Here is a 23,222-nt window from a genome sequence, read left to right on the forward strand (position 1 = left end):
AACTCCTGGTTTCACACTGACTAGACCGGACCCCCGTTTTCCACATTCAGTAACCACATACTCGGTGGGTATATTGTGCCAACAATGGATAGAACATTCCACCTTGTCGTCAGTGAAACAACACCTGTCACTCTTGTCGAGCGACATCAATTTGGCTGATTTTATCTTAGGTCCTAGGATTCCTAGATCCAAGAGGTTTATCTATGCAGCTTACAGTGAAGTATGGAAACTTTCACAGATTGAGGCAGCGCTTCGCCTGTGCCAAATTGACAAAGCAAATTTAGAAAAAGTCCTTGCAGTGGTCGACAATAGTATAAATACACTGTCTTCACGCATTTATACCTTGGATAATATTGTTTCATCTGTTATTGATATTGTTGAGAATGATGTATCTGTGTTATATCATGGTCAAAATCAATTACGATCAGTGAAGCATTTTGCGTGGACCTTGCAGACTCTCAAAATGGGAAAAGTCCCTTGGGATTATTTGAATGCTTCTGCTTTGTTTTTGCCATTTAATCTAACTGATAAACAGAGATGTATGTCCATGAAAGATGCTACATACACGCTATAACACATTGAACAATTAAAACACTTGCCATTTTCTGTGGCGGAGACAGATTCAGCTGTATGGTTAATTCATGGGGTTATCTCTCTCCCATTTTCGTTGTTTCAGTTTAAATCATATATGAAACATTACTCGATAGACCGCTTTGAACCCCTGGGTAGTGCATTTCTCCATTAATTATGGACCCTACCTTTCACTTACAGATGTCAACGGGAGGATAAGGAAGTTTTCCTAACAAGGGAGGACTGCGATTCCACAGTAGGACATTCCCTGGGTTGTAAACACGTTAAGTTGCATGGCACTTGTAATGTATACGCGCCTAATCTTGCTTGTTATTTTAAAGGAAATCCGGTCCCAGCAATCATTCCCGCTTTTACCTTGCTTACTAACGGCAATTATCTTATTTTGAACAACCACGACTGCTGTGGTTTACGGGCAGGAATCCCGTATATAGGAACAGTTTCACAACATGTTACTTGTTGAAGCAATGTGCTTTTTCCGCCCCCGCATGGGAAAGTAGATATTTCCATTTGGCCTACCATTCCGACTTTGAAAACAGACTTCAACAAATTAAGCAGGCTCAAATCGCTATTGTTTCAACAAGAAGTGGCTCTCACTTCGGCCCGAGAGACTTTCGAATTGCAGGTGGCTGGAACTTCTAGCGAGATTCTGTCACTTCTGAACACGAACCTCCCACTTCATTTTGGGGAGCTTATACATCAAATATTTAATGCGTCTGACACCAAAGGCCTCGCTCATTTTTTTAAACATGTGGGATCCAGGTTGTGACTTTGTTTCAGATGATATTTGGAGTAATACCAGCTTCTATTTTTTCTAGCGTATTCGGGGGGTTCCCTTTGTTACTGGCGCTAGCTGGTGGAATCCTGATTCTTCTGCTCCTGCTTCGCAGTGGCTGCTCATCTTGTGTAATGCACAGACAAGGCCAATTGCAGCTGTACCGTGACCAAATGCAACAACTTTTTGGCTGCTTGCCATTAGCAACGCTTAGCGTGAGTTATGGACTAACTTTTTGCTTTGCCTACTTCACTTGCGTGCAACCTGTGTTCTACTGTCAGCGATGCCCTTTCTATTTATGCCTCTCCAATACATCATATTCAGACCTGGATTATGACCAGTTAATGGGTCCCTTAGTGGCCCATGAGCAGGCCTGTTCTGGGAATGGCGTGTGCGGCTGCACTTGGAGTCTAGGCTGAATGGAATATGTGTACGGCTGCGCAGAACCTCTTGCGACAGAGTTTCATCGAATAGCACACAAGTTGCACGGAGATGCTCTTGGGAGCATCGGATTATGAGGAGCACATTTGCTCCTTCAGCTTACTTTATTGGATGGCATCCCTTTTTTCTACTAACGATAAGGATGACCTTTTAGAACAAATTACAACCTTAGGTTCACGTACTTTGATGGATTTGCCACCTCGATCTTAATCCCGTTTGTCATGAAACAACAAAAATTTTAAACGACATAAGACATTGTTATATATATACATATTTTTTTATTTTTTTATTTTTCCAATTCAGTTTTTTCAAGTGCTTCTGAACTCTGCTTGGCTTTTGAACTCTGTTTTGGTCTTTTGTCTGTATACTATGACCTTACCAGGGGGATGGTGTTATATGGCCATTAGGGCCATTGTCGACATTGCTAAGTTAGCCTGAGCTCTGCAGCCATGATGCTGCTTTTGCGCATGTTACTACATGACTTTATTTTGCAGGACTCTGTTTATGCCTTTCACATGAGAACTGTCTGCTTTTCACGTTCTCTGCTAGTTCCTGGAGTTTAGTCTGAACACAATGTGCAAGGTCGATAAACAATGCCCCTTGTTATTCTGTTCTGGTCAGTCCCTAGCACCTAGACAAAACATGCTAACACAGCTGCACTGCCCTGTGGTGCGTTTTAAGTTGGTGAATTAATTCCCCTTCAATCCTGAGGGCCCCTGGGGGCCAACTAGCCCACCAGGTACCTCCAGTAAGCGCCACAGGGCTGCGTTGCAGAGAGGTGGTCCAGGCCACGCCCCTTTTTACACCTCTCTGCAACGCAGTTCTGTGGCGCTTACTGGAGGTACCTGGTGGGCTAGTTGGACCCCAGGGACCCTCAAGATTCAAGGAGACTTTATCCCCCAACCTAAAACGCGCCATGGGGTGCATTTGCACAGTGGTGAAGGGAGGGGGTGGGGCCTGAGGTGACTTGTGTAAACACGCCCTGTGGCGCCTTTTAAGTTGGGAAATTAATTCCCTTTCAATCCTGAGAGCCACTGGGGGCCAACTAGCCCACCAGGTGCTTCCAGTAAGCGCCACTGCGCTGCGTTGCAGAGAGGTGGTCCAGGCCATGCCCCTTTTTACACCTCTGCAACGCAGCTCTGTGGCGCTTACTGGAGATACCTATTGGGCTAGTTGGACCCCAGGGACCCTCAGGAAGGATTCAAGGGGACTTAATCCCCCTAGTTAAAACGCGCCACAGGGCGCTTTTGCACAGTTGTGAAGGAAGGGGGTGGGTCCTGAGGTGACATGTGTGCAAACACGCCCTGTGGCGTGTTTTAAGTTGGGGAATTAATTCCTCTTCAATCCTGAGGGTCCCTGGGGGCCAGCTAGCCCACCAGGTACCTCCAGTAAGTGCTACTGCACTGCATTGCAGAAAGGTGGTCCAGGCCACACCCCTTTTTACACCTCTCTGCAATGCAGCTCTGTGGCGCTTACTGGAGGTACCTGGTGGGCTAGTTGGACCCCAGGGACCCTCAGGATTCAAGGGGACGTAATCCCCCAACTTACAACGCGCCAGGGGGCGCGTTTGCTGAGTGGTGGAGAAAGGGGGCATGGCCTCTGTCTACCTCTCACCAATCCCACTGCGTGGGGCTTACTGGAGGTAAAAGGTAGGCTAGTTGGCCCCTAAAGGACCCCCAGCAGTGAAAGGAACTTCAATCCCCATCCAAGAGCGCACCAGGGAGCGCGTTTGTAGAGTGGTGGGCAAAGTGGGAGTGGCCTGGTACGAGTACTTACCAGTGCTGCTGTGTGGGACTGACTGGAGGTAATAGTTTGGAAAGTTGGCCCCCAAGGATGTCCTTGGGGGCCAACTACCCCTCTTGTTACCTCCAGTAAGTCCCACACAGTGGGATTGCTAAGACGTCTTCGGAGGCCATGGCCCCCTTTCTCGACCACTCTGCAAACGTGCCTCGTGGCAGACTACGGGATGAAGTCCAATTTAGTTCTGAGGGAGTTTGGGGGCCGAGAATCCCGACTGGTACCTCCTGTAAGTCCTACGCAGCGGAATTCCTGAGTGTTGGTTGGACGCCCAGCACCCTTTCCCCACCACTCTGCAAACACGACTACTAGTTAAAGTAGCATATTTCTGCACCTCTGACTTAGAGGTAGTTTTAATCCCCCTGCCCTATTATGTGCTAGGGCCTTACAGAGGAGGTCATGCTAATCACAGGGGTAATCCAACGCATAGTGTTCCCTAGTGTATGTAGGTGTTTTCACTGTATTCTAAGGGCCATATGTAGGTAATTTCTATTTACCGATTCCTAAATACCGAATTTTACCGATTCGCTATTTAAGAATCGGTAAATAGAATGTAGGTAAAAAATCGGTAAATTTTACCGATTCGGTAATATTCGTTATTACCGATTCGGTATTTACCAAATCGGTAATAAGGAATACCTTCCCATACATTCCTATGGGCCTGGAGGCCCATAGGAATGAATGGGAAGCCATTCACTATTACCGATTCGGTAAATACCGAATCGGTAATAGTGGGAGCATATTCAAGGGTGGCAGGGTGTCACATTGACACCCTGTTGCACCCCTGAATAGTGCATGTGTGCACATGTGGCGCACAAACATGCCCTAAGGGCATGAATGTCTGCCACATAGCACTTTTAAAAAAGCACAAAATTGCTTTTGAAAAGGTATTTGGTATTTACCACCAACTTGTAGTTGGTGGTAAATAACGAATCCTTAAACCAAAAATGCACTCACTTGAGTGCTCCCTACATAGGATTTAAGGATTCGGTAATTTACAGAATCTTTATTTTACCGATTTCTTAAAATACCGAATCGGTAAATTACCGAATCCTTCAATCCAGCCTCCTACATCTCAAAGGGCTAAATACCGGTCGGTAACGGGAAATTTACAGATTTTTGGCCGATACCGACCGGTATTTAGCTACCTACATTTGGCCCTAAGTGTCTTTTAGCATAACACTGGCTCTTGGCCTGGTTAGTCAGAGTCAGTTACCACCAGTACCCATCTGAAAAAGTTGTGGGCACAGGATGATTTTGCAACAAGTCCTCTTTCTGCTCCTCTGTTGGTTCTTTCTGCACATGTCTTGCTTCTTCCTGCACTTTTCTTCCTTTTTGTGGAATTCTGTTGCTTCTTTCTGCATTTCTTTTGCTTCTTTCTGTGCGTTTTTCTTCGTTCTTCGCATGTCCTACCTCTGTAGGCATAGTTGGAAACTAGCATTTAAAAAACCTGTGAAATTCACTTAAAAAACCACTGGTTTCAGGCACGTTATAGTTAGAAATTAGCATTTAAAAAACCTTTGAAATTCACTGAAAAAAACATAGGTTTCAGGCACGTTATAGTTAGAAATTAGCATTTAAAAAACCTTAGAAATTCACTGAAAAAACCATAGGTTTTAGGGAAAGGTATAGTTAGTTGGACATTTCACTCATACAAAACCAGAGAAATTCCCTGTTATAGTTTGTTCAGCTAACTATAACTCGCGCCCCCGCAATTCACTGCTGATGACGTCACATATTACATCACTCTTGACATGGTCAGTGACATCACTGATGACATCACTGATGACATCCCAAATGAATGACATCACTGATGACATCATCCATGTGATAATTTGATGCATCTTCTCACACCCTAATATAACCTTTGATACACCCACTCTAAATTACAGACTGCCATTCTCAAAACCATAGACACTCCAACACCAATAACTACATACCCACTCACTGATTCTTAGGTTTACACACACATCCACTCACTCACCCGTACAGTCCCTCATACTTATGGTCACTCAGTACAGGACTATCATATGCACTCATACACCTATATAGACACTCACACACCACCACTCATCCATAGAGGTACTCACACACCTAGTCAGTCATGCAAATATTTAATCACACTGCTATTTACTCACCTATACAGTTATACACACACCAGCTCAGTTACTCATACAAATACTAGCACATTCTTACGCTCTTATACAATCACTGATACAAGCACACACTCATCTACACAGCCACTCTCACAATCACACACTCACACTTATAGCCATTTATATACTCCAACACACATATATACTGCCTTTCACATATGTAGTTACTCACACATGTACCACTGAGATAAACATTCACTCACTAACACACCCATACACACACTCACCCACCCATACAGTCCATCACAGATGCACTCTTGAAACCATGCACCCAGTGAATCAGCCACTCACACATCTATGCACAGAGTCACACACACCCCACCCACACAAACACTCAGGCACCCATACAGATACTCAGACAACCAATCAATAACCCATATAGACACTCATGTAGCTATTCACAAACCCATGCAGCCGCTTATACAACAACAGACAGACGGATACAGACATTCACACAGTTTAGTCACTAACCTATGCATTCATTAAGATACGTTTAATCACTCACTTACAGAGTCAGTCATGCACCTACTAAATCATCCATTCAGACACTTATACACCCACTCATTCTTTAATAAGCCTTTCCCTATATATATGAAACATATTTAAACTTTACAGAAACACACAGTCACTGGATGATGTCATCAGTGATGTCATTTGAGATGTCATTAGTGATGTCATGAGTGATGTCACTGACCATGTCATGAGTGATGTAATATGTGACGTCATCAGCAGTGCATTGCGGGGGCGCGAGTCATAGTTAGCTGAACATTTGTGCCGGACCCTGTTTTGAGGTTGTGGGCTAAGCAGGGGCTGCTTGCCATGGCTGTCTAGTCTGGTGCTGTTTGCCGTTGATGTCCCAGGATCCATCTTACTATGGCTGTGTAAATTGCGCCAACTATAACGCCTTCAGCACTTGACTCTCAATGGTAGTGAGCACACACAGGCTTCTCCGGGAGGTAGTGCGCATCAAGCTCAGAACTCCCTAATCACCCAGCAGAGCAATAACTGTTTGTTCAAGCCAGTTCTGATCTTTTTAAGAAAAGAAAGTAGTTAAATCCACTCAAAAACTGGATACTACACAATACAGTATGGACCACTCCACTTAGTATTTTAGGTCCCCCTACTCCCCAACCTTCCCTTAATTCTGTGTAAGGGTGGCATCGCAGGTTTCAGACACAAGTGCAATGTTACCCCTGTGTCGGTTAGAGTTTGTGAGCTCAGCCTTATAGTTAGTTTCTAGCTCCAGTATCAGTCTCCTTAGTCTTTTAGTCCTCCACCAGCTGCTGTCGGCCCACAGCACACATCCCGTCTCAACTCCCTCTTACGGGACAATGAATGACCGGCACTCACACTCCGCTCTTGGAGGGAGTAGCTGCAGGTTTCTACCCAGGAGCTGGCTGTTTGCAGAGGCGGGTGTTTTTGATCGTCCTCAATGGTAGTAGGTCCTTTTCTAGCCACGGGGTGTGTCGGGCCACTTGGCATGTTCATGGGGCCACTGAGCTCCAGGGTGGCCCTGGCTCCGACTCCATTCTCGACGGTGACGCTGCAGCTTGGTCCACTATGGGGCACGTTGTTCAGGATCACAGAGATGCAATACCACTGTCTTCCCGCTTCAGAATTAAAGTTCGCTTTCGGTACTGTGGAAATATGGATTTTTATGATCAGTTATGTCCCCTATCTTGGACCCCAACGGTTTCATGTATAAATCACAAATACATGTATGTTTCCTCCAGTTCCAGTTATGAAGACGCAAACACATGTGCGTCCACCGCCAACATGTCCTCTTTCAGATCCGCCGTGAATGGGCCGGATATTCTATTCCTAAGTATGAAAGGCCACCGGCTTTATATGATTCATTTATCCCATTTTACAGTTCAGGCGAGTAGGCCCTGATTCTGCCATTAAGCCTTTTCCTGCCTTCTGCCTCTGAAAGCTCCAGTCTGAGCTCGCATCTGTACCCATGAACTTTGTCCTACTCCCTGCGCGGCTAACGGTGCCTGACTCGATCTGCCTGCTTGCCAAAAACTGTCTTTCACCTTCAAGATTATCTGCTCTGCCCCGCTCCTCATCCAATGCATTCCTGTCTAGTAGTTTAAGTAAACATTCTTCCAGCTACCGAGCAAAAGGCCCGGCTTCTCTGTCTTTATGCAAGTAATTCATAGCCCTGTTACCATGGAATATTCCTACCCCCTCGCATCTAGTGTAGACACTTAGACGCTTGTACACGCACTAACAGTCAGTATAGTCAGTATAGAATAAGATTCTATCCTAAGAGACCTCTCTTTTTGGATAACACAGTTCTTTAAACATAGGATGTTAGATATGATTTGGGATTAGGTTGACATAACCCCAGACTTCTGTCTCCACATGTAGAGCTAAATGTCAAGTCCCTTTCACCCCCTAGTCGCACGTCAATCATACGTCATGCTGCTGCGCGCGCATCTCTGCCAAGTATTTCTGCTGACATTGCGAAATTCTTTCATGGAACTACCCTATTGTAACATCATACTTGATGACGTTCCTTAAGTTACGCCCAGTTACACCCATTTTAGTTACGCATGTATGTTCTTATCTTTGTTATCAACTGTTACGCCTCCTGCATCTGTTTCACTGTAATGCCTATTGTATAAAAATGATTACTTGTCAATAAAGTTGGTCCTTCACTTCCTGAACCTTCGTGGTGATGGAATATGGAGTCCATCAATTCGAATTGATTTTGGAATAAAGCCCGTTCCGAACCTCTAATACCACGGATTCTGCCTCTTATTTTACTGAGCTATTATTATAGATATTCCGCATCAAATTAAGTTCCGGTAATTAAATTATTTACCACATATATGGCGCCCGAACAGGGACACTTTCTCATCTCACGCGCCGGAGGTGCGTTGCAGGCCCGGTCTCCTGTCACAGCTGGACGGACAACAACGCGTACCCACAGGATTTCCTGTATCTCCCTCCTGCCGAGCGGGGGTAACTGAGGCTGCGATCAACACCCAGACGAGGCGGTGAGAAGTGCGAAGTATCCCAACCAGAGCCTAGCTGAGAGAGCAAGATCCGAGGTATACAGAGGCCCACCAGTTCCGAGGTTCCGAAGTGTCGAGTCGAGTCCAGTCCGGTCCGAGTCCAGTTCAGTTCAGTTCCGAGGCCTTCCGTTCCGAGCTACCCGGTGAGTACCATTGTCGGGGAGGCGTTCTGACGTGCACATAGTTTGTGCCGGTCAAGACGGGTTTGGGTACACAAATCCGGTCTGCACTGTTTTAGCAGTGTATCTGTACTGTTTAGCAGTATATCAAGTATTTGTAGTATATAATTCAGAATTACCTAGTTAGTGCCGAGTATTATGCTTAGTGACTAGTTCCCTAAATGGCCATCATTGTTGTTCATTAAATGTTAAATGTTAAAATGTTTTAAATACGTTCTGCATATTGTGGTGTGAATGACTGTTCATTATTGTGTCTCGTTGTATTAAAGGTGTTCAAAATTAGGTATCAGATCAGTTCTCAATATGCCGCTCTTTTCGAAATTAAGACAGATCAAAACTAGAAAAGGGGTACTCGAAGAAGCTGTTCCCATTCCTCCTAGGGACACTCCAGGGTACTTCATGTATCATAAACATGGCCTAGACGCCATATTATTTCTTGATTTATGGGTAGACTACACCAAGGAATTACCAGAAAGTCAGAGGTGGCCCGCAGCTGGGACCTGGGATGCAGATTGCATCGTGAAAGTAGAGGAAGAATTATGGAAAAAGAAAGCTAGACAATCACAGAAAGATGCCATTGAATTATGGCGTAAAGAATCGTATAGACGTACAGAAAAAGCACGTAAACAGGAAGAGAAGAGTAAGGAGAATTCAAATAAAGTTCGAGAAAATCTATTAATTGAAGAAGGTACTCGAGTAAAATCAGAACAAGTAGACAGACAACGAAATGCCCTTATGAATGGTATGTATCCTCTTCTGGCCGAAGGGTTACCTAAGGCTACTCCGGAGATACCAAAAGACTTGCCACCCCCATTGTTTCCGATAAAAGCACATCCCAAAGGGCATCCCAGAACTGCAGAAGATGTTTTTCTTTCCTCTTATTTAGACGACGCAGCTCCCGAGTATGCTAATGCTGCGCCACATAGACCGCCTGCCGAGGGGGTTCAACGCCAAGACCCTCCTCCGTCTGTACCTCCGCAACAACAAACTCCGACACAAGTTCCGGCAAGCACATCTGTTTCTACAGCTGTACCCACATCTATGGTTGCTATATCACGTTCAACAAATCCTTTCACATCCAGCACCCCAGGTGGTGCTACGGGAGGTACAGCAAACATTTTTTCTACGCCACCCAGAGTAAATAAACTTTCCTTTCAAGAATTAGCCCACCAACGTACGCCCAAACTAGTAACTCCCGACACGCTTAAGGAACTTCTAATAGATTGTAGATATGACCCGGTGCCCGGAAAAGGGGACGAAATGCTGCTGGCATCATTACGTATCCGACGAGCTGCAATATATTTAGGGAGGCTACCAGGAATGACTACACATTTAGAAAATATATATCACTTTGTCCAGTCAGGACGAGATTCTGAAAGTATTAATAGAGCCTTGGAGTACCAGAAAGTGGAGATACAGGGGGAACTGTTACGTTTCCTCATAAATTGTGTGATCAGAAATCAAGACCGACCAGGGGTAAATCCGGAAGAAATGCAAATTCTTACCACATGGAGTCGGAATATATCAGAGGGGAGACATGATAAACGATTAAGTATAATAGCTATGTGCCGAAAGATCCGCAAAGAAGTAGAACGAATACACGAAGAAAGATTAGCAGTAGACCAGCCTGAACAAACCGAGGAGGAGGAAGAATTAGAACTGCCCACACGACAGTTAGAAACAATGGCCTATGTAGGTAGAGGAAGATCTTGTAATAATACTAGATGCTTTACTGATCCGATACGTCCGATACGTCCAGATAATAACAGAAATTTCCAAACACCTATAATAAATATAAGGTCCCCCGAACATTCGTTCCAAGCCGCTGACAAATTACTCCGAGAACGAAGGGGTTATCATATACTCGATTCTATGGACGAACAAGAATTAGCAAGGTCAGCCGTTCACTGGGTTGACAGTCCCGGAAAATATAGTGATGATACACTAGCACATACGTTTTTGAACCTCACCCCAGATGAACAGCGTTTAGCTGGTATCTATATGATTCAGCAACTCCTTATACTATATAAAAGCCAACACTCCGATCCTGGCCCCTTACCTGATATATTGACTGAATTACTCACGAATAAATGGAGAGGTTCAGGTACTGAGCTAATTAGAGAAATACTAGAATTCAGAAAGCAGTACATTCTTTTTGTATGCCCCGAACATGTCTCATTGCCCATCAAGAAAAGAACGACGTATTATATGGACAGACAGAATCCCTTACGCGAAGTGCACCCGATAAAAGGTGATGACAATCAGTTTAAACGTGTGTTTGTATATACACCCATATCTAAAATAGAACTGTTAGAAATGAAGAAAGTGGTACCCAGTCATGACAAAGACCCAGCGGGTTTCCACCGTGAAATTAAAGACATGTTGCTCATGGGAGAGTATACCTATCCCGACATTATGACAATATTGAAGGTATTAATGCCTGCGGGCATTTACGAAAAACTCAAGGAAAAGGATTGGGAGGTGGGAGACCAAAAGATAGATTGGACAGCATTAGAAAACGAAGAAAAAGCTCGAGGTCCAGGTTCAGGGCTTGGGGACAAGACCAAAACACTACCAGGTTTATTAGTACAGGTACTGCCACGTTTATTAACTACGAAAAAGGAAGACTGGGGTGCAATCTCGGCCTGTAAACAAAAGCACGATGAGGACACTAGTGATTTCTATGCCCGATTCGAAAAATGTTTTGGTATAAATAGTGGAATAAAAGCAAGCAGCGAATCGTATCCACATCTGTTTGTGACAAAATTAGTTGAAAATTCCTTGCCCCAAGTTAAGAATAGAGTATTGAAATTCGAGAGTACATGGCAAGGTAACACTCCGTCACAAATGTTACAAATGCTACAGTACCATCACAATAGAATTAGAGAGGAACAAGAACATGAACAAAGACGCATGAAAGACACGAAAATGAAAATGCTAGTTTCTCAGACAGTTCCAGCTGACGGTCATAAAAAGGGTATGACACAGTCCAGTGTTTCAGCAGGTCCTGTAAAAGGGACATGCAATTATTGTAAACAGCCAGGCCATTATGTACACGATTGTCCAGTTTTAAAACATAATATCGCCACAGGTAATACAAAAGAAAGACCACGGCCACTTAGACAGGATCAGAACCAACAAGGAGCCCCGCAGCATGCACAGTCCATGCCAGCTCCGCAACAATCTATGACAGCTCCGCCACCGCAGCCTATTGCTGCCACACAAACAACGACACGACAGATGTACCAGACCGCACAATATGACTATCCTGATTATCAACGATACTCATGAAACAGCCTAGAGAGGGAAGTTGACTTACCCCTTATCGAGGTCCCTGTAGATCAAGAAGGACCTTATGTACACAGTGAACTATTAGGCCAAGATAGAAATTTTTTACTTGATACAGGGGCAAGCCGAACAACTATAAAACGTAGTGCAGTTCCAGGGGCACCTCTCTCAGGCTCACAGAATATTTCCCTTGGCTTTTCAGGAAAACCTATCGTTAACGAAGTATCACAGCCACTTCCCCTTACGATTGGTCCCTTGACACGAACTACAGATTTATTGCTTACTAAATCATGTCCAGAAAACCTGTTAGGTATAAAAACTTTGAAAGCTCTAGGAGCTATAATATGTTGTTCTCCGGAAGGAGTAAGATTGTTTCTACGTGATTTCAAAGGGCACTATGTGTCCCGAGACATGGATCACCGACTGCAGACTTTACCCACACATTTATGGGCACAAGGCCCTACAGATGTTGGTTGCATGAACATTACACCATATCGAGTCACATTAAAGGCAGGAGTGGTACTACCACGAATGCGACAATACAAGTTACCCCCAGATGCTGTAGTGGCTTTACTGCAAATCATTGACGAGCTCATTACCCAAGGAGTGGTTGTGGAAACCGACTCCAATGTATGTAATTCACCGATAATTCCGATTCTTAAACGAACTGATCCGAAAGCCCCGCCAGTATATCGATTGGTTATTGATCTGCGCGAATTAAATAAATGTATTGTACCACAATACCCCGTAGTCCCAGACATTTCTTCATTACTGACAGCCATTGATTCCGAAGCAACATTCTTTACTGTAATTGATCTCAAGAATGCCTTTTTCAGCGTCCCAATAGATCCGGAAAGCCAATACTTGTTCAGGTTTAGTTTAAATGGACGAAGCTTTAAATTCACACGCGCACCTCAAGGATTCACAGAAAGCCCCAGCATCTATAGCCAAGCACTGAAACGAGAACTTGACAGTATACACATGCCAGTCAACACTGCCCTGCTTCAATATGTCGATGATCTGCTGATCACCGCTAGAAGCGAACCTGAATGTGAAAAAGCCTCACTGACGGTTTTACAATTCTTGGCCGAAAAGGGGCACAAGGTGTCCCCTTCTAAGCTGCAATTCTGTGTCCCACGAGTTGTTTACCTTGGTCACTCGCTGTCCAAGGAGGGAAGGCAGCTTACACCCGATCGCATCCAGTTAATTGCTAACATGCCAATACCCAAGACACAAAAGGAGGTGCGGGCTTTTATAGGCCTCACTTCATATTGTAGGCAGTGGATCCCTCAGTATGCATTTCTAGCAAAACCACTCATTCAGTTGACAACACAGGAGGCGGCCACATCGACTGTCCTCCCTTGGACTCAGGAACATACACAAGCTTTTGAAAGCCTAAAGAAAGCTTTATGTCAAGCACCCGTTTTAGCAACACCATGTTACAATAAACATTTTACACTCTTTGTTACAGAACGCGAAGGTACTGCTTTGTCAGTACTCACACAGGAACAAGCAGGATCACGCAAACCATGTGCTTATTTTTCTAGTACATTAGATCCCGTAGCTCAGGCTCTGCCTGCGTGCCTGAAATCAGTGGCAGCGACAGCTTTAGCAATCAGACAAAGCGATGCCATAGTGTTAGGACATCAATTGACAGTACAAGTACCACATGCAGTAGAGGTTCTCTTGAACCGCACACAAACACAACACTTGACTATAGCAAGACTCACTGGTTACGAACTGACATTGTTTCAGCCACACATAGAAATCAGACGTTGTAGTACATTGAATCCTGCCACACTGTTACCAGTAAACGGAACAGACCCATTAGCACATGATTGTATTGAAGTTATTACTATCACGACGAAACCTAGACAAGACTTGACAGACGTCCCATTGACAGATCCAGACCTGACGTTGTATGTAGATGGTTCATGTATGAGAACAAGTACAGGAGAGCTAGTGGCCGCGTATGCAGTCACAACAGACACTGAAGTCATTGAAACAAATCGTATTAATACCTTGTCAGCTCAAGCAGCAGAGCTCATCGCTCTGACACAAGCCTGTATTCAAGCCACAAATAAGAAAGTCAACATATACACTGATTCACGTTATGCATTCGGAGTTGTACATGACTTCGGCGTGCTGTGGCGAGAGAGAGGTTATTTAACTTCTCACGGTGCCCACATTCAGCACGGACCCCTCACTCATGCCTTATTAGATGCAATACATCTACCCACTGCAATATCAATTATGAAATGTAAAGCTCATACGAAAGTTACTGATATCATTTCCCAAGGCAATGATCTAGCTGACAGAACAGCTAAACAGACTGCTCAAACTCACACATCTGACATGACAAAGACAATAGTTCCGACACCAACACATTGCATGATGGTTAAGGATCCCGCTCTTGACGTAATTGACATACAGACACATGCTACACCAGACGAAATAAAGAAATGGACTGAATTAGGAGGGATCCAAACGGATCAAGGATGGATGACGAAGGAAAAATCTGTATGGTTTCTTCCCGACTCAATGGTCCAAGTTATCATTAATACAATACATAGTCCAGCGCACCTAGGAGAAAAAGCTATGCTAGACAGCATTCAACACATTTGGTTCAACAAACATTTACGAACAGCAGCTAAACAAAAAGTCCGTACCTGTATGATCTGCTGTCAGTTTAACCCAGGTAAAAGCATTCCCGTAGAACAGGGTGGATTTCAGCCTCCTGATCACCCTTTTGAAGTCCTCCAGATGGATTATATCCAGATGGAACGATGTCGAGGATTCAAATATGTTCTTGTAGTTGTTTGTGCTCTTTCCCGTTGGACAGAGGCATACCCGGTTTCAGATTACACTGCCCCGACTACTGCCAAACAGTTAGTTCGAGAATTCTTCCCACGGTACGGTTTACCACGTGCTGTCTACTCAGATAACGGCCAGCCGTTCTCATCCGAACTAATGAAACACGTTTCACTTTTGTTAGGATATCAATGGAGGTTTCATTGTGTCCGACACCCCGAGGCAGCAGGTCTCGTGGAACGACATAATCAAACTCTGAAAATTAGATTGTCAAAAATATGTAGAGAGAAAGGTGTCGACTGGGTAGTAGCCTTACCAGTTGCACTCTTTTACATGAGAATGGTAGCGCACTCTCGAACAGGGCTATCCCCTTATGAGGTGATCTTCGGTAGACCACCAAATATGTGGGGGACGCCTATACCACGCAAAATAACTGATGTAGACTGTAATATGCTGACAGATTACCTAGCTTCCTTGATGTCTGCACTACAATCTTGTCGTTCACAGGTAGCTGCAGCCTTTCCCGACAACACCGAGGTGAAACCCCATGACGTAATTCCCGTGGACCTGGTGTTAGTGAGGAACTTTGACCGGAAGTCTCAGCTGGATCCTAGGTGGAAATCGCCTCAACTCGTACTGTTAACCACGAGGACAGCCGTGAAGATCGAAGGTCGAAAAGGCTGGATACATTCAAGTCATATCAAGAAATTTCATGGATTACCATCCGATATAGAGACTAAACCCTGTATTTCCTCAAAGACAGACTCAAAGCTCCCCTTGGTTGAGCAAACGAGCTCAGAACTATATAGACTAAAATTGAGGTCCAATAAGTCAGACAATTTGATTGTTTAAGTCCTCTCCAAGGTGAATCGGTTGAATTTGTCTCTGACATGTATCCTCTGGACCGGAATAGAGAAAGAAATAATCAAATCCAGTTGAAAAAACATGCGTACTGTAAATCACTGTGTAGTCATTGCACAGTGACGTTATTAATTCTGTTTTTCTTATGTCTTTTAATAATAGCTGCAAGTATATTATTGCACATATATTATCCTATTTCTAAACATGTTTACAATGTTACTGCTGAACATTCTTTTAGTGAATTTCCCCCGCATGAGTTGTCATATAGATTTGCGCTGCGCAATAACACTTTTATTAGTATGTTACATCATTCCCATCAGGCTAGCAATGTTACAAATTGTTCGATATGTGGCCGACTCCCTCCCTATCAGAACTATAAGGGAATTCTGCCTCTCTTTCCATATCCGTTCACACACAATGGCTCCTGTGGAGCATGGTTTAGTTTAATTAATTCCCTAGATTCGAATTCCGCAGTTTATCAAGACAACTGGGTATGGGGAAACCTGAACTTAGTCTTGCTCAAAGTCTGTTACCCTAACAAGGAGGGACTTCCCAAAAGAACAGGAACTGATCTAGAAAATGAAGTATATGGATTAGGTAATTTCACGCTTAATCTCATGATCCTGAATATCGAATCCGAAACTGCACCAATTTTGCCCGCTATGTCAGTATTTCCGGTTAAAGGTGAATTGTGTATAAGAAAGAAGGGCTCCATACACATGGGCCATAGTAAATGCATCACTGTAATAGAATTCAGTGATCAAGGCAAATCTACATTTAGAGCTTCTCGCCATTCCTACTTTGTATGTGGTCAGACTGCATATATACGTCTGCCTCTAGATTGGGATGGTACCTGCTACATCGGATTCCTTTTGCCACCTGTTTTCCTAGCTCCTCCTGATTATCATAGAAATACTCACTTAGTACACAATAGAGAACGGAGAGATCTCCCAATAGTCGACTACACTGAAACAGCATGGGAAAAATACACAGATTTCAATAAAGGTCTCTTTCCCTATATAGGTACAGTCACTAATAGTAAACTGATACGTAGATTAACCAGAACCCTTGAAGCAGTAGTAAACGAAACTATTTCCGCCTTAGGCAATTTAACAGAAGAGCAGTCTGCTATGCGGATTGTTGTGCTTCAAAATCGTCTTGTCCTTGACGTCATTCTGGCCGATAGGGGCGGAGCTTGTAGGGTCATCGGATCAAGTTGTTGCATTTTCATACCAGAAAATTCGCCATCTGTATATAAAGCCATAACTCGCCTTCATAAGATTGTAAGCCAGATACACCAGAATCCAGGCACCTGGACTTGGTCCGGTTGGTTTTGGAGTGTATTATCTACCTTTGGATGGAGGGTCCTATCCTTCCTAGGTATTGGCTTTCTCATACTATTCAGTTGCTGCTTATGCCTACAATGTGGACCAGCAATTTGTGGTCTGTGTGCCACATCGTGTATTCCACCACCAAGATTTCATTCATCCTGGAAGAAGAAAGAAGAACAAATGATGTTATATGAACAGATCAACGGATTGATGAAGATTGATATCTCTTAAGGGCAAGTAGGGGACAAGGAGGGAATGTGGAAATATGGATTTTTATGATCAGTTATGTCCCCTATCTTGGACCCCAACGGTTTCATGTATAAATCACAAATACATGTATGTTTCCTCCAGTTCCAGTTATGAAGACGCAAACACATGTGCGTCCACCGCCAACATGTCCTCTTTCAGATCCGCCGTGAATGGGCCGGATATTCTATTCCTAAGTATGAAAGGCCACCGGCTTTATATGATTCATTTATCCCATTTTACAGTTCAGGCGAGTAGGCCCTGATTCTGCCATTAAGCCTTTTCCTGCCTTCTGCCTCTGAAAGCTCCAGTCTGAGCTCGCATCTGTACCCATGAACTTTGTCCTACTCCCTGCGCGGCTAACGGTGCCTGACTCGATCTGCCTGCTTGCCAAAAACTGTCTTTCACCTTCAAGATTATCTGCTCTGCCCCGCTCCTCATCCAATGCATTCCTGTCTAGTAGTTTAAGTAAACATTCTTCCAGCTACCGAGCAAAAGGCCCGGCTTCTCTGTCTTTATGCAAGTAATTCATAGCCCTGTTACCATGGAATATTCCTACCCCCTCGCATCTAGTGTAGACACTTAGACGCTTGTACACGCACTAACAGTCAGTATAGTCAGTATAGAATAAGATTCTATCCTAAGAGACCTCTCTTTTTGGATAACACAGTTCTTTAAACATAGGATGTTAGATATGATTTGGGATTAGGTTGACATAACCCCAGACTTCTGTCTCCACATGTAGAGCTAAATGTCAAGTCCCTTTCACCCCCTAGTCGCACGTCAATCACACGTCATGCTGCTGCGCGCGCATCTCTGCCAAGTATTTCTGCTGACATTGCGAAATTCTTTCATGGAACTACCCTATTGTAACATCATACTTGATGACGTTCCTTAAGTTACGCCCAGTTACACCCATTTTAGTTACGCATGTATGTTCTTATCTTTGTTATCAACTGTTACGCCTCCTGCATCTGTTTCACTGTAATGCCTATTGTATAAAAATGATTACTTGTCAATAAAGTTGGTCCTTCACTTCCTGAACCTTCGTGGTGATGGAATATGGAGTCCATCAATTCGAATTGATTTTGGAATAAAGCCCGTTCCGAACCTCTAATACCACGGATTCTGCCTCTTATTTTACTGAGCTATTATTATAGATATTCCGCATCAAATTAAGTTCCGGTAATTAAATTATTTACCACAGTACACTTCAGGATAGTGCCACGCACAGGTCACAGTGGCGCAGTAAGCTCCAACAGACATGGGCAGTACTGCGGTCCTGTCGCTTCTGCATCCGTGCACTTCCCTCCGCTTCGGGCCCATGTCTGGACAGAGCTGTGGCACAGGCCACTGTGGGCAAGAGAGGTCGATGCTCCTCCAGCTCAGGAGCATGTTGGTCACTGTCTCCTCAGCCAACAGTTCTGTGATGAGCAGCTTCTTGCTAGGCTTTTCGGGTTCTATAATTTTTAAAATGAACTAAAATCCACTGATCTCAACATAGGGAACATGAGTTTGTTTGTGAGAGTATCACTGTGCACGGTTCGAAGAACTTATTATGAAAAAACTCAACCCAAAAAAGCTCTCACCAGGTCTTAACTGCACAATACAGCTAAAACAAATAGCAGTTGTCATATGTGTGATAATGGAAAGTGTTATTCAGTATGTTTACAGCATCAGTGATTAGTCATTCATTGAGCTGTAGCTCCACTGGTGCCTCTTAGGACCTCATTCCGAGTTACTCTTGTGCAAAAACCATTTGGGAGAACTACTGCAACCACATAGTAGGAAGCCGGGCAAAAACCTATGACCGTTCATAATTTTACATGGAATCTATGAATTGAAATCAATCAATCAATCAATCACAGAGATTTATGGAGCGCACAGCTACTTGATGAGTGCCCCTGCACTAGCTAGATTCGCTGACCCCTTGAGTGCCCCTCCACTAGCTAGATTCGATGACCTCTTGAGTGCCCCTGCACTAGCTAGATTCGATGACCTCTTGAGTGCCCCTGCACTAGCTAGATTCGATGACCTCTTGAGTGCCCCTGCACTAGCTAGATTCGATGACCTCTTACTGATAAGTCACATTAAAAAGCCAAGATTGCGTTTAAAAGCAAGTGCATCCTTCGTAGCACAAAGATGATGAGGAAGAGGATTTGAGTCCCTGGTGGCAAGAAATGAGAAGGAGGTACCACCCCACCTCTTCCTTTTTATTGGCGGGATTACCATCCTCAGGGCGTTAGATGAACGAGGAGTTCTTGACGGCTGATAAGGGGCCATCCGGTCAGCCAAGTACCATGAACCAGTTTGAAAATGGGCGTAAACTCTGTGCTCCATGTAATATTTACCACCACGGTTATGATGATGAGGCTGTAAGCTTGTGTCAAAGATAGATGTTCTTTTTTAAATCCTCTCAATCCATGTCCTTACTGGCTTCATTTGACTTTTTTGCAGCACAAATGTAGTGTAATTGTCTCTCATCCTTAATGTGTCTTTTGTTGATATTTTTAAGGCAACTTGATTACATCCATAAGAAGTGCCGCAGTGAGCCCCCTGGATCAGGAGTGGGAGCCCTGACAAGTGAAGAGAGAACACGCTGGGCCAAGGTTAGAATGATCTCAAAATATCTCTCTATGATAATATGTTTCTCACAAACATCATCTATCCACTGCTCTCCAGGCCTTTCTGGACATGAGATGAAAGCATTGTATACAAACATGTCCTACTGTGCAAATGATTTAAAAAATGAGTTGCTGTATCTTGTTAGGTGTAGGGAAGTCCAAATTACATTAACAGGTACCAGGTTTGATGTTAGAAGAGTTGAGTTTATTGCAGAGTAAATAAGATCCCATCCATCCAGTCCATTCAGTCAGGTACAACTGACTCTCCAAACCCCCAGAGTATTCCATCTCCATGGAGCTATTCCAACCATTACAACTTCCCTGTAGCCAAACCTTAAAGAGGAACTAACATTAATAAAAGATGGATTTATAAATAATATACACACTACTACACATCTTCCTCCTACATAACGAAGGACCAACAAACTAAAAAACGAAAGGGAAATAAAAGGATTACCCTTTAACATAGTCTTTGAATCTTGAAGGGAGTTTTATGATCCTTCTATCTCTTCCTCTTATATAACTAGGAAGGGACTTGCTATCTGAGACCGCAGTGGTTTCATCCTTTTCTTTGTTTGCCCTTGTATCATTGATAACAACCACCCTATTGAGAGTCCATATTCTGGAGTCTTCAGTCTTGATAGCGTTGGAAAAAACCTTTATCACTTTGTGGAACTTTTTGAAAATCTCAGAAGCCTTCCGTCCCGGAGGCGCCCTTATCATTACCGAATCTTCTACCTTGACACATGTTTTCTTTACAGCTTTCCTTTCATCAAACCTCACCTTGCGATCAATAATTTTGTCAGACTCACGTTTCCTCCAAGACTCAAAAGGAGACTTGACTCCATTCTTCCTTCCCACCTTTGATTCACCCAGAAAGGTGTGATGAAGGTATTAGGCTGTCTTTTTTTTAGGAGAACAAAAGGTGTGCACCCAGTGGTAGCATGAGGCGTTATCCTATATATTTCAACAATTTTATTGACCCCTTCTTTCCAATCTGTATTGTTTTGTTTGGATAAAGAAATGGATTCCTTGAGGACACGAACAAACCTTTCCACCATTCCATTACTCTCCGGATGATATAAAGCACAAAGTTTATGTTTAATGGAGCACTTCACTAGGAACTCTTCCATCTCCTTAGAGACAAATTGGACCCCGTTATCTGTAAGAAGATACCCAGGGAGACCTTCTCTAGAAAAAACTTCCATAAGAAAAGATATAACATGCTTAGAGTCAATGCTTTTAGTGATTCTAATTTCTGGCCACCTTGAAAATAAATCAATAAGAACAAACAAATAAGCTTTGCCTTCTTTACATTTGACAGGTCCTAGTATGTTAAGGGCCAACTCCTCCCAAGGCGCATTGGGTCTATCTCTAATAACCATAGGTGAACCCTTGGTTTGAAACATTTCTCACTTAAAGTGCAAGGAATACACTCACGCACTAACCTCTCAATATCTAGATCCATTCCAGCCCACCAATAGTTGAGTCTAACACTCTCTTTGGTTTTAGAAATGCCTTGATGGCCTTGATGAGCTAATGTAATTAACTCTTACCGAAAACACCTAGGGGGAATCAATCTGGTGCCACGAAACATCAAACCGTCAGACATGGATAATTCACCCCTTACATTCCAATACCTTTCTGACACACCTTGATTTTTTTTAACCCATCCATTATTAATGAGCGAGGATAACTCTTGAAGCTCCTTGTCAGTACTACATTCTTCTCTCCACTTATCTTCTTTAATGCCACCACTCTCTATCACACACACCCATTCCAGCTCCTCCTCTTCTTCTTGATCTGGATAAACATTATCTTGTGTGACCAACCTGGACAAAGCATCAGCAGTATAATTGCGTACTCCTGGTAAATATTCCACCTTGAAATTATAGCCTTGCAAATCAACAACCCATCTAGAAATCCTGCTCGAGATGGCATCAGTTCCCTTCTTATTAAAGACTTCAACTAAGGGTTTGTGATCCGTGCGAACCACAAACTTAATTCCCCACAATAGATTCTTTACTTTCTTAATTGCCCAATGAACAGCTAGCGCTTCCTTTTCAATTACCGAGTAGCGAGATTCAGCTCCTCTGAGACTTCTTGACAGGAAAAGAATGACTTCAGTATTACCACCACACTCTTGTTGTGCTTGCATCTGTAACTAGAACTGTTTTATCAGCAGGATCAAAACTCCCTAGTCTAGGTGTCTTCTTCAAAGTTTCAAAGTTCCACATAAAAAAAAATGTGGACTTTGCACCACTGTGTAAGGATGCATCCCATCCTCGTCGCCAGTGTAGGGAAGTCCAAATTACATTAACAGGAACCAGGTTTGATGTTAGAAGAGTTGACTTTATTGCAGAGTAAATAAGATCCCATCCATCCAGTCCATTCAGTCAGGTGCAACTGACTCTCCAAACCCCCAGAGTATTCCATCTCCATGGAGCTATTCCAACAATTACAACTTCACTGTAGCCAAACCTTAAAGAGGAACTAACATTAATAAAAGATGGATTTATAAATAATATACACATTACTACACTAGGTTTCAGAAACTTTTGCCAAATTAAGACCTGTGTTATCATATTATTGTAATTTCTTTCAGATCCGGGAATATTTGATCAGTCTGGATCCAAAGAATCTAACCATATTGGAAACCATCCAGAGCAGTCTGTTTGTGGTCTGTTTGGATGACGCCAGTCCTCATGTAACAGCTGAAGACTATAGTGAGGTGAGCGAAAACTGATGCTTTTCTGCCTGTTTTTTAATGTCTGACTTGACAGTGCAGCTTTCTGTCAGCCCTCGTGTAATAGAAACAAGCATTGGCAAACCAATCGGTCTTACTTGTGTCAAAATCAAAGGAGTGGTTTTTTGATGTAATATTCCAAATAGTGCTGCACTACACACCAATGTTCGTTTTGTTTGCATTAATACCTACCTCTCAATCTTTTAGGGCTCCAAAGGAGATGGGATTGAGTGTTTTGGGGGGTTGGTTCCATTGAAGATTCTGGAGAGTGAAAGGGTGAACACAGTTTTCAGAGCAGTTGATCTCACTGGAGTTCATGAGGTGCTTTGGTTGTTTGGAGAGAGAATGTGAGTCCA

The 23,222-nt window shown here is 43.5% G+C and overlaps 1 protein-coding gene across 2 annotated transcripts in view; it reads left to right on the plus strand.

The window, feature by feature from the left end:
• Positions 1–23,222, plus strand: part of LOC146789357 (peroxisomal carnitine O-octanoyltransferase-like) — a 569,137-nt gene that overhangs the window by 359,989 nt on the left and 185,926 nt on the right. For both annotated transcript variants that reach the window (XM_085631299.1, XM_085631298.1), the window contains exons 7-8: positions 20,012–20,105; positions 22,726–22,851. In XM_085631299.1, the coding sequence (XP_085487425.1) occupies positions 20,012–20,105; positions 22,726–22,851 (220 nt within the window). The remainder of the gene's footprint in view (positions 1–20,011; positions 20,106–22,725; positions 22,852–23,222) is intronic.

This window comes from Triturus cristatus, chromosome 10 (assembly GCF_964204655.1).
Source record: "Triturus cristatus chromosome 10, aTriCri1.1, whole genome shotgun sequence".
In the NCBI taxonomy this organism is placed as follows: domain Eukaryota; kingdom Metazoa; phylum Chordata; class Amphibia; order Caudata; family Salamandridae; genus Triturus; species Triturus cristatus.